This window comes from Doryrhamphus excisus, chromosome 9 (assembly GCF_030265055.1).
Source record: "Doryrhamphus excisus isolate RoL2022-K1 chromosome 9, RoL_Dexc_1.0, whole genome shotgun sequence".
Taxonomy (NCBI): domain Eukaryota; kingdom Metazoa; phylum Chordata; class Actinopteri; order Syngnathiformes; family Syngnathidae; genus Doryrhamphus; species Doryrhamphus excisus.
Genome location: NC_080474.1, coordinates 10,756,315 through 10,769,189, shown reverse-complemented (window position 1 = coordinate 10,769,189; position 12,875 = coordinate 10,756,315). Strand labels below are relative to the sequence as shown.

The following is a 12,875-nucleotide window of genomic DNA, read 5'->3' as shown; positions in this document are numbered from 1 at the left end:
TGAGTCTGTATGTAATTACGACCCTTGACTTTGAGAGGTGCTGGCCGAGATAAAACATTTGTTATTTTATGTTGATGAAGTGATGGCCAATTTTAAATTAACAAACCAAGAATCAAGTTTATATGTAGTTCTGAACATAATTAAGGTGTTTTTATTGACTTTTTTGTCTCTCCTACAAGCTTATAACTTTCCCATACAGCATCTGTTAAACATCATACTGAGGAGTTGGCAACACTGCTGCTTTTCTCTTCAATAATAAAGTTGTAAAGAGGTACCTTGGCACTGAAGAACCCCATCACAACCCTAAGTGGTTCTGCTTCAGTATCAGCTTCAGTAGTCTCACTAGAAAGGCCCTCTTTCAACAGAGGTGGAGGTTGGTGGCATTACTTGTCATCAGATTACCACAACATCCCTCCTCCGAATAATGACTCAACATCTTGAGGTGTGTCATTAAGTAGTCACTAGCAAGCCTTTTTGCAATTGAGTGGAATGACCTCACCTGTCACACCAGGTAACAAAGAACATTCCAAAGGGACAGAATCACCAGAAACATAAATATGGGCATTTATGCAATGCATTTGTATCACATTGGTTAGATCTGATTCTAACTTGCACGTCTCTGACTTAAACCATTCATAGTCACAGTTGAATCCGTAACACTGACAAATACGATGGAACCTTGGTTAGTGTCTGCCCCAGTCAAAATGTCAAAGATTTATGCCACGGATTTGCCTCTGTTTGCATACATTCTTCGGTTAGCGTACAATACGGGGAGTGTATGTTCATATGCAGCAAATGTCCATTTTATTATATTTTATAGTGTATTGAAGTGTGTGGAATAAAAGCATTGTGAAATGAAACATGCCTTCCTACATCATGAAAATGTGTTTTTCTACAGGAGCAGATAGAGGAGTGGTTACATTTATGTAAGAGTAAAGCCATACCATGTTCTCCCAATATGTGTCTAACAAATTCTTTGGGTGAGCAAGTCAAAATTCGTGCCTGGACGATAGCGGGCCTCCCAACAGATGGTTTCTCCATAGATAACGGCATCATAATCTCGTGAGTATCAAAGACAAACATTGTGTTGAATCACTATCCTTTTATAAAAGCAGGCATTTTACTTAGTCCTGACACAGATTAAAATCTGTTTAATTTTCCTTTATAGTATTCCTGCTGTCAGTAGTCATATTTATACCCTGCACCAAATGCTTATCAGTCATTGTACCATAAGATAATTAAAGGAATGTTTTTAATTTCTTCTTTTTATCAAAAGGATTTTGCATGTACAAAAATGCTTGGGGGAAAAAAGATTGTACTTTTACAGAATTCATTAGGAAAAAATGCCCCAAGTAGTACAATCAGCAACAGTCTGTCCTCTAGATGGCAGTCATTTGTTGTTGATGAGCATTTTAGAACTGACAAAGGAATACCTTTTTGAAAAAAAGACTGGCTTTGCTGTTCAGATAAGCACCATTTTCCCTTCTTTTTTTCTTGATGCCCTGTAAAAATGACTTACCCAACTCTGACCTCTTACTTTTCACTGTGTTTTTTTTTTTTAATAATGCAATACTGCTGTGTGCATTCTTACTGTGATGCCAGTTGTGCTCACTGTGGATGCTCCACTAATAGCTACGCTTTACATCTCAATTATTTATTTCTGTGTACCAAATTGATGTCTCAGCGTTAGTTTATGGAACCACGTTCAATACAATACAGTGCCTGTATATGTGTGCCTATAGCAATGCCAGGCGGTGGCCTCTGATGATTGATCCCCAGGGCCAGGCCAACAAATGGATAAAAAACATGGAGAAGGCTAAAAGCTTACAAATCATTAAACTGAGTGATCCGGGCTTTGTTCGTAGTTTGGAGAACTGTATCCAGTTTGGAACACCAGGTAAGCATGAAGAGTACATATACTGTCTTTTGTGCCGGGTCTGATTTTATGTGCAATTTCTGTTGCTGCCTTTTGAGGTCTCTGTTTACCACAGGGGTGAGTTTCTGTTCTACAAAGCCAGCATTCAACCAAGTCAATAAAAAAAATATAAATGAAGATACACCCAATGAAAATTTGTCAAGTCGTACAAGGGATTTTTAAAAAACACCATTTGAGTTCTTGTAGTTCCAGCAAATACTGGAACAATTTACATTTTGCAATGTTGAAAGAGGCATAAAGAAGATGGGGTGAGACATTGTTTTTATTGCAACAACCATAAAACTGAACTATGCTGTTAAAAAAAACAACCAACCTAAATTAAAAAAAAGACAATTTTATAAAAAAAACAATAAGTCGCTGCACCATTCTTGTAAATCATCTCAAAAAAGGGGTTTGGACATGCATGATGTCACTGTTATCAGGTGGCTAGTGGGGAAGATGGCTTCATGGAGGGCACCCACCATCTAACTGATGTCCATTTTTGTTAACTACCCTTGGCATCCCCCATTCTAAATTGAATTTGAGATCATGGGAACATGCAGGATGGTCCAAAAAGGGTGACGCTATTGCTCTGTCGTTTGTTAGGTGGGCATTGAGGATCTATGGTCATGAGGAATGCCACACAGCTCCACATAGCTAGCTGCCATTTGACATTTGCCCTGCACAACCTGAAGTTCCACTGTAGTAAAAATCACCCCAGATTATGATGCCCCCCCCAAATTGTGCCGTGTGGGAAACGGCTCAAGTGGCATCCCCTTGTCATGCCGGTAACATTTGTCAGAGAATAAAACTTTTAGTGTTCCAATTTTTTTGCTCTTGTCTCAAACAGACAGTCCCATGGTGTTGAAGGAGACAAGGCTTTTGAAGACATTTTAAGACCGTTGTCTTGACGATGCCGTCTGATGGTTATTGGACTGCACAAGGCACCAATAATGACCTTCATTTGGCCTGTTTTATGTTTTGCACATCTGCAAGGTCTGCCGCTCTGTGCAGACGAATGTCATTTTCGCACTCATGCCCCCTCGAGTGTTCCCTTTCATGAGGAAAATTTCTTCTTTGTACACCTCCAAATTTTTCTAACTACACGGTTGGACACACGCAGAAAAAAATGTCAGACGAACAGCAGAGACTCAGTGCAGAAGTACCATCAGTAGGCAGGCAGTTTAAGTATAAAGGAACACTGAAACAAGTTGTTTCAGTAAAGTTGCTTGTTTTTTTAATTTATTTTGCTGTGTTCAGCATGCCTTTTGTAAGCACATTCTCCTGCCAGCTTATAAGTCCCTATGGTGGGAAGAATGACGAGCTGCAATTGCAGCACTCCTATTCAAAGGGCGAGTGGGCCACCTTTTCTTCCTTTTCTGTCGCAGCAGCAAGCAAATAAAACACAATTCATCTTCTTCAAGAAGTAGATGGCCAAGTGTCGCTATGTTGGAAGTCAAGTAAACAATGGCAAAAAACTCAAAAAACGCTCTAGTTTAGTACCGTAGTAGATGTGTGTTTTCGGTAGTATAGTGCCCCTGCAGTTTGGGAGCAGACACAATGGTGCGCTACAAGAGGCCTTGCTTATGCAGTTCAATAATCCACCCGCGTTCAAAGAGGGAAAACTCTTTTGTTTTTATCTCGCTCTCCTTTCTTCTTTTTGCTACATTTTATTTTACACTTGATCCAACAGTGCAAAATGTAAAATCTTGCAATTTTTCAAATGGTCTTAAAATTTTTACCAGAAGTGTAAGTGTTGGTGGTATCGTGTGTTTTACCAAGTGATGCAGAGTATTAGATTAGATTAGAGGAGAGAAAATGACATTTGTTGACAATAACAAAAGTAGGAAATCTGTTGTTAAGTGAAGATAAATAATATAGAATGCCACAGCCAAAAAGAAGATTTTTGGTTGTAGTCCGGTGTTTTGACTTAGAAATCAACATTGATTAAATTGCAAAGGTTGCTCCAGGCCTTCATAGTCACACATTTTTTTGTTCCAATGAGCATTTATCACATTTCCTTGAAACTACAAAAACTCAAGCAACGCTTTGGTGACATTTAAAACAAGTTTCACTGCTTCACCTGTGTTTATGTGTCTAAACTCATGATTATGGTTGACTTAATCCTTAGTGCTGCTTAGACATGACCTTTTGTTTTATGCGATAATATATAAAAAAAAAAACAGGCAAATAAGTTGACATGTTACAGACGTTTTAGGACCTTTATGGTAGACTAAGAGGTTGAGAGCTAACATCTGAAAAACTGTAGCCACACAGTCATTAAAACAACATCGAAATAATGACCTGACTCAACTAGCCGCCGGGTCTTTGCTTACTGCCACTCTGCAAAGCTTAACAGTTCAGAGAGTAGCTTGTTCTCACAGGGTGCAAAATAGTCCCGAGGGTGTGAGCATGGTCCCCCAACGCTTTTACTCATATTTCACAGTTTCATAGTTCCATACTATATATATTATAGTCTAACCACTTGAATATATATTTTTTTCCTGCATTATCACGTCCTACGTGAGGCATGTGTTTCTTGTGTCAAACTATCCACTGAAATATTAACGCAACTCGATGTCCTGACCCAGTTAAATTATCTGTCTAGTGAGGCAAAGCTCATCAACCGACTTTGGATGCTGTACAAGAACTTTGCGGGCCACCTTGAGGCATTCTGTCATTTATAGATGTGCTAAAGTTCTTAACATAAGAACAGCATTATCATACTTAATGGGGATTCGCATTAATATTTATATAATGGGAAACATTTTTAATATTTATTTGCTTCACTTATTTCTGACGAATAAGCATGCTCACAAAGTTTCTCTGTCTGCAACGGAAATTCATTGTCTTGAAATTAGAGGCAGCTATGAAAATAGCAAAACGTCTGATAGTTTGGTAAAATAATAGTAAGACAAATAATACATAGGTTTGTAAATTATTGTATTTTCCGTACTGTAAGTTGCAGGTTTGGTTGGTTGTGTGACTTGTAGTCAGGTGCAACTTATATATCATGACATAACATGTTTTAAAATGTTAATTGATATTTACTAATTCATATTACATATTTTCTGAAACAAGGAGTGATCATTACCGACACCTCAATCATCCCCATTGGCTCCATCCATCTGTTTTCTATGCCGCTTATCCTTATTAGGGTCATAGGGATGTGCTGGAGCCTATCCCAGCTGAGTTTGGGCGAGAGGCAGGGTACGAACTGGATTGGTTGGCAGCCAATTGCAGCAATTTGTTCCAGACCCAACTGCAATAAATGAATTTCCCCTAAACTGGATTCTGTATTAATAAACTATATTTGTAGTTAGAACATAGAAAACCTTTTTTCGATATTCTGCCTTTTTTTTTACCCATTATTATGCGCTGTAGAAATGAAATAGCACACCTATAGTCATCTTTACGCTCCTATTATTTGTTTACACTGCAGTGACATAAGAGATGGCTGCCACCATATAACTAGTTAGCCTCCAGTTTGTTTGTTCTAAACTTGTGTTTCAAATGGAGTTGGGCAAAATGGCAAGCAAAGAAAGCAAAAACAAACGACTTCCATGCGGATTGGGAAAACTTTTTTTACACTATCATAGCATGTGGGCATACCATGGCTGACTCGATGCCTTGTTAAGGTAATGTAATCTATGGTAACGTCTCATCGGTGTAACATTACTGATACCACAAGACAGCCAACCATTTATTAATTCAGTAATTTATTTGAAAATCGCATTATATTCGGGCCGTGATGTAGCGAGGGACAGACTGCGCCTATACCCCAATGGATTCAGTGATGTGGAATGAGATCAGGAGCTTGGTGAATTTGCTTGTTGACATCGCTGGCTTGTTATGTTAATTTAGCCTATCCAGGCTCCCAGTTATGCTATTGTGGAGCTGAATACCTGGTAATGTGTAACATTAACATACCAGACACTTATTTAGGCTGTTGTTCTGTGTGCTTTTGTGTGGGTGAATAACTTGTCTTTACACAAATGTCCGTTCTTCGTCTTAAATTTTGTGAAAAAATTTCGACCAATATAGTTTTTTGTCCACTTCATAACACATGTTTTGCTTGATGCGACTTTCTTGAGCGACTTATAGTATGGAAAATACAGTAAAGAGAAGTGTCCATGATTGTGGAATGTTTTAAGATGCATTCAATGCACTCGAGACTAAAACAAGCATTGGGAAGTTCATTCATTCATTCATTTTCTACCGCTTTCTTCACGGGGGGTCACGGGGGTGCTGGAGCCTATCCCAACTGTTGTTGGGCGAGAGGCGGGGTACACCCTAGACTGGTCGCCACATATAGACAAACAACCATTCACATTCACACTCACATTCATACCTATGGACAATTTGGAGTCTGCAATTAACCTAGCATGTTTTTGGAAAGTGGGAGGAAACCGGAGTACCTGGTGAGAACCCACGCATGCACAGGGAGAACATGCAAACTCCACACAGAGATGGCCGAGGGTGGACTCAAACTCTGATACAACTGATACAAGTTGGAGATGGGTCATCCGAGTTATCTCCAGCGTTAATTCTTTGAGATATACTTGGTGGCAAATTTTAGGATTTGCAACATTTGGCAGGTGTTGGTGACTATGTCAGTCTTTATATCAGCATAAAGTATCTATAAATGTGTCCTTATACATATATATTTTCTTTTAGTCCTGCTGGAGAATGTTGGTGAAGAGCTGGACCCTATCCTTGAGCCTCTTTTGCTAAGACAGACCTTTAAGCAGGGCGGTGCTGTGTGTATCCGCCTTGGAGACAGTACCATTGAATATGCACCTGACTTTCGCTTTTACATCACAACCAAGCTACGCAACCCTCACTACCTGCCTGAAACGTCCGTCAAGGTAAGTGGAGGAACTTTCCCATTGACAATGTTGTCATTATGAGTCACCTTACTGTCTTCAGGCTGAGATACCCAGTCACCTAGTCAAGATTGTTTGAATCCAGGTCAGACTAATACACCAACAAACAGTTAACGGGAAGTTCACTGATCATTGAGACTGCTGCCATGGAGGGCTTATGAGGAAGAGGTAGTCAGTTTCACTTTAGAGACCACTTGGACCTTGCTAGACCTTGGCTAGGTGACTAAACGTTTTAGCCAGGAGACAGGAAGGTGACTCATAATGAAACTGTGTGCGCGACAGTCTGGGTGTGTTTGTTCCAAGTAAAAGGCCCGATGATTGTGTGTTATTTCTCTGTTGAGAGCAAACGCAAATATGTTGCAGTACTTTTCCGAAACAGAGTTGAAAATAATCCATTCCTAATACACCGTACAATTAAAAAAACAGTCAACTGTATGTTAAGCATTTATATTGTATTCAAAGATGCCCTGCTCTTTGTGGGTAGCTGGTAGAATACTATTTTTAGATAGGGTACAAGTGTCACAAATGCAGCACGTTGATTACAAAAGGATAAGGTATCTATATCACTGAGAGGCACAACAGACCCAGAAGTAAAGAGCTGCATGTGTGAAAAGGACAAATGGCAGCTTTGTAAGAGCTTTGTTTTCACCGCCGGCTGAGTGGGTCCTAAGCATCAATAGAAATGGAATTAAGCCCAGAAGAATTGCACTTATTTATTATGGTAGAGCACAGATAATGGCTTTTATACCCTAGGTAAGTACAGAGCAGAATAACTAAAATGGTGGTAAACACACTTGCTGAACTCACACTAATGCATCAGTACACTCTATAGTGTAAGGATGCAGTGATATGGGGGTATGTCGCAATCACTCATATTTCTGAAATGCCCCCCAATGACTTTTGAGATGTTTTTTTTTGTTATTTGGTGGCCACCTGCTCATTTTTGTGGTGAACTTGGATTGAAGAAAGAGTTTGCTTTTTAGCTTTAGTTTATGAAGTCATCACACAGTTTTACTACTATTTTTCTTTTCCTCACAATTCTCCCAACATTTGGTAAACATTCTATCATTATCATTATCATTACCACTATCATCTCCTTGGATAAATTTTAGATTTATCGTTGGTTGTATGTTTTTTTATACTGCTTTATTGTGATTGTTAAAATTCCCCTTTCAATTTGGTATTGATATGCAGACTTAAACCATAGCCATCGTGAGTGGACAAAAAAAAGTGATGCTCAAAATCGTGCATCAACGCTACAGTTTGTGCTTTGGAGCCTGTCGATATGAAAAAGAAAAGTTGTTAATTTATAACCAGATGCGTGAAAATTGTACTCTAGTTTGATTCACTTTGTTTGGACTTTTTGTCTGGATGCATTGATGTCACAGAGCTACCACTAATCATAGCAGACTTTGAATGTTACCATCGATGGAAAGGCTTTGCTTTGAGGACAATGCTCCAAGAGACTGACTGCATCACAACAAGGAATTATTAGCTCTCGCAAACCTTGCAGTGGTACAAACTTTTTTCCGCCTTCCCAAAATCAAAAAAGGAATGTCCCCACAATGTTCATTCTGATACATGCAGCACATAGCGCTTGATATCTCTGTGTTAGCTCCTATAATAGCAATGTCAATATAGCTCCGTTAATATGCAATGTTGTTGTTGAGTTTATTGATGAAATAGTGAAATCCGCATTACCTGCATTGGTTGTGAAAAAACTACTAGCATAAGGCGGTTATCTAAAACATGCAGAAAACAAAAAGACCTGTCTTCTAAGGGTTGTGGATGATAGGCTTCTGTTCTGCTGGCAGTGTTCTTGATCTGGTCTTGGCCTGTCCTCATCTTATTCTTGACATTCCTTTGGACTCGACTTGGTCTCAACTGTTCAAAGGCTTCAAAGTGTCATTTTATATGCTTTTGACTACACTAGCCTTTAACTGAAGAACAATACCAAAATACTGGCTAAAATGGCTAAGAAACTGGAAAATGACGGGAGCGTTAGACTGTGCAGGCAGCAGGACAAAGTCCTGCAGAAGAACATGTCAACTTAGACCAAATTAATTCAGACATAAAATCCTGTTCATAAAGATGACATGTCCGGAGGAAGATGACGTCTAGCAGGACTGCAAGAGAAAACAGGATATAATGATCTCAATTCTAAGCAGGAAAACAGTTGGTCAGTTGGAGTTGCGAAAACTATGGAAGTTGATGAATATCAGCTATTAAATTAAACTTTTATGAGCTGTTTTTGTTATCGTCATTATATTTGTCAAAACACCTTTAGTTGTACCAGGCATTAAAATGGATAATTACACTTAACACATTGGCTGTATAATATTTTTTTCCACGACTGTACTTTAAATATATTGAACTCATTGTTGAATAAACTTTGAGGACCATTGGAGTATCTCATTACCGGGCCAAGTGTCCTGATTTTCGGTCATCAAAATATGGATATCTATATAGATATTACAGCAGATTTTTATAGGGGATGATCTTACTCATTAAACCTGCAGCTCTAACTTAATGTCTCCTCCTGATGTGTGCTACAGGTGACTTTGCTAAACTTCATGATAACTCCAGAGGGCATTCAGGACCAGCTGCTGGGAATTGTGGTGGCTCGAGAGAGGCCTGACCTTGAGGAAGAGAAGCAGGCTCTCATCCTGCAAGGAGCCGAAAACAAAAGGTACACTGGGACCATGCATAGTCAAGATAGTTTCATCACCATTGTGTCTTTATCCAGTGAAAGTTTAAATTGTAGTCATCTTAATATGCCTTTTAATCTTTTTTCCAGACAATTGAAGGAAATTGAGGACAAAATTTTAGAGGTACTCTCCTCCTCTGAGGGAAACATCCTTGAGGATGAAACAGCCGTGACCATTCTCTCCCAGTCCAAGGTGCTAGCCAATGAAATTACAGAGAAACAGGCTGTGGCTGAGGTGACCGAGCGGAAGATTGATGAGACCCGCTTGGGCTACAAACCCATTGCCATTCATTCTGCCATTCTCTTCTTCGCCATTGCTGACTTGGCTAACATTGAGCCGATGTACCAGTACTCCCTCACCTGGTTTATTAACCTCTTCATTGGTTCCATAGACAACTCAGACAAGAGTGATGACTTAGAGCAGAGGTAAGTGCAGTTGATCGTTGAAATGTGTTCATGCATGTGATTTACGTAAATAGGGAACATGAAATATAGTACTTGTACAGGAGAATCTCCAAAATCTTTTCAGATAAATCAGACTTAATATAAAATATTTATTTAAAAAATATCTCTGAAGTGAAGCAACTTTAGTGTTTGAATCACTGGCAATGAACATAAAAGCAATAACACGGGGTGATTTGCGTAAAATTGACACATAATGTGTTGAACAATGGTCAACTTCACATTACTTGGGACAGTACCAAAATTCGATGCAACTTACTTTTGAATGATGCTTTATTTTTATAGTATGACAGTTAGGCATATTAAAATAGTGCTTTTACAGTTAAGCCCCTTATGTTGTTACTTTTACTCTGGAAGGTGGTTAATGTCTATTAAGAGAAACAATGGGTTGGCTTAGGAGCAAAAAATATATTTTCACATAAGAAATGGGAAATCCAGGATAGTAAAGCAACAGAAAAGCTTGGCAAAAGGTGAATTGACTAAATAAAGAATAAACTGAGAAAAAGAGCTAGAGAAACAAAAAATATAGCAAAAAGTGTCCACGATGAAAATTCTGCTTTTGGCCAGCAAAACTAGAGACTTAATCTGGAGCAGCAATGCAAAACAGGCAAATGCCAATCAAACAAAATTTCCCTGGATTTGGAAAATTAAAAAAAAAAAAGCTGTGCAATAGAGGACCACAACCTATAACCCCACCAAAAGGACACAAGTGGTCAGGCTTGACAAAGATCTGTACGATACTTGTTGAGCTTCTGATTGAATTATAACAAAATTATAGGTAGGGTATCTTAAAGTTCTTTTTCTTTAAAACGTATGATATTTATGGTACATATTACAAAATAAATGTATATCCATCTTTTCCAGGCTGAAGATTCTGAGAGATCACTTTACCTACTCACTATATGTGAATGTGTGTCGCTCGCTGTTTGAGAAAGATAAGCTGCTCTTTTCCTTCTGCCTCTGTGTCAGTCTACTGATGCACAACCACATGGTAGGAAATATGCACACTCGACACACACTTAGTCTTTGCATCATGAAATACTGACAACACCACATCTTTCTTTCATGAGTTGGACTCAAAAGATCCAAAACTTTTCCTATATACACAAAAAGTCATTTTTTTTGTAATCCATCCACCTCACCAGTGCAGCATATCAAGATACTGATTAGACCGCAGCATTATTGCACAGTTGTGCATCAGGTTGGCCACAATAAAAGGCTACTTGACTTACTGGAGTTGTTGCTCCAGTACTTAATAGTGTTGAGGGAGTGTACCGTAGGCATGCTGACTATAGGAACGTCCACCAGAAATGTTTTCGGTGAATTGAACATTTCTCTACCATAAGCTGTCTCCAAAAGCACTTCAGAGAATTTTGCGGTACATCCAAACGGCCTCACAAATGTAGACCAGGTGCACACACACTAGCCCTGGACCTCCGCTTCCAGCAGCTTCACAACTAAGATTGTTGAACATGTCTTCTGTACCTGGATGTAACCCAGTTTCCGGTAAAAGTGGACTTTATGGCCAGAATAAGGCACACCTGTGCAACAATCATACACTCTCAACAGCATTTTGATATGCCACACCTTCATGGTCACTATTACAGACTAAGACAGATTTGTGAGAGAAGAAGTGTGTACAGAGAAAAAAGGTTTTAGATCATTGAGTTCTGTTCATGATTTGCTAACTGCTGTTCCCAAACTGGTCAACCTTTACCTTGCTTATCACATATACTTGCTATACTGTAATACGTATGTACAAGTGGCACTAAGGATGGGGTAACATCTCAGGTGAATGAGGAAGACTGGCACTTCCTTTTGACCGGTGGTGTTGGGCTGGACAACCCTTATTCAAATCCATGCACATGGCTCCCCAAGAAGTCCTGGGACGAGATCTGCCGCCTGGACGCAATAGAGCATTTCAAAGGCCTGCGACGTGACATGACTCAAAACAGGAATATGTGGAAGGAGGTTTATGACAGCACAGTAAGTGTCATCCTCCAAAGCATGGCTGATGACTTTTCTTCAAACTGTTTTTCTCTAAAATTTGTTTTTGTGTTTGGTTTAGCTGTGGCATATATTTCCTTTTCCCATGAAGCCTTAAAATTTCTTCTCAAAACCGTAATCTACCAGAAGTATATTTATATATATTTCTCATTCATTAACACAGATATATTATCTTTGTGTTTTAGATCAGCTTTGACTTTGGAAAAAGATCAAAAATTTTGCCTCTTTTCTAATTATGTCCCCATATAATTTCCAGACAATTATAGCTAGAGTAGAGAGCTGGCTATTGAATTTGTCACTCACACACAAACATCTTAGTTGCCCTCGCAAACAAAACCTTAGTAAACAAAACAGTGGTAGCAGTCTTGGAAATATTAATATTTTTCCATACTTGGGTTTCCATTTTCCATATTTTTTCAGACCATGTAATTCCATACTTGTGTAGGACCATGGTTATGTACACACTCTCATTGATTAATTACAAACTAATTTTGTTCCATAGACATGAGATTTGCTCAGGAACTAGTTCCAATGTGCTGTGTGTTGCTCCCCCTTTCAACATGCTCCTCCAATTGCAATGCATTCATCATGCTCATACCCTGTAGGGGATATTCACTGAGATTTTGAAGGTCACGTTTACCACTTTGGCAGTTCGTAATCATGACAGGACGACACAGCTAGCAGAGCTAGGTTTGATTCCCCTTTCGGGCATCTCTCTGTGGAGTTTGCATGTTCTCCCCGTGCATGCGTGGGTTTTTCTCCAGGTACTCCGGTTTCCTCCCACATAAAAAACATGCTAGGTTAATTGGCGACTCCAAATTGTCCATGGTATGAATGTGAGTGTGAATGGTTGTTTGTCTATATGTGGCCTGTGATTGGCTGGCGACCAGTTTAGGGT

The 12,875-nt window shown here is 39.1% G+C and overlaps 1 protein-coding gene across 5 annotated transcripts in view; it reads left to right on the top strand.

Annotated features, from left to right (window-relative positions):
• Positions 1 to 12,875, top strand: part of dnah7 (dynein, axonemal, heavy chain 7) — a 70,231-nt gene that overhangs the window by 37,470 nt on the left and 19,886 nt on the right. For all 5 annotated transcript variants that reach the window (XM_058081265.1, XM_058081264.1, XM_058081266.1 and 2 more), the window contains 7 exons: positions 899 to 1,062; positions 1,743 to 1,897; positions 6,593 to 6,783; positions 9,357 to 9,490; positions 9,599 to 9,934; positions 10,835 to 10,961; positions 11,762 to 11,956. In XM_058081265.1, the coding sequence (XP_057937248.1) occupies positions 899 to 1,062; positions 1,743 to 1,897; positions 6,593 to 6,783; positions 9,357 to 9,490; positions 9,599 to 9,934; positions 10,835 to 10,961; positions 11,762 to 11,956 (1,302 nt within the window). The remainder of the gene's footprint in view (positions 1 to 898; positions 1,063 to 1,742; positions 1,898 to 6,592; positions 6,784 to 9,356; positions 9,491 to 9,598; positions 9,935 to 10,834; positions 10,962 to 11,761; positions 11,957 to 12,875) is intronic.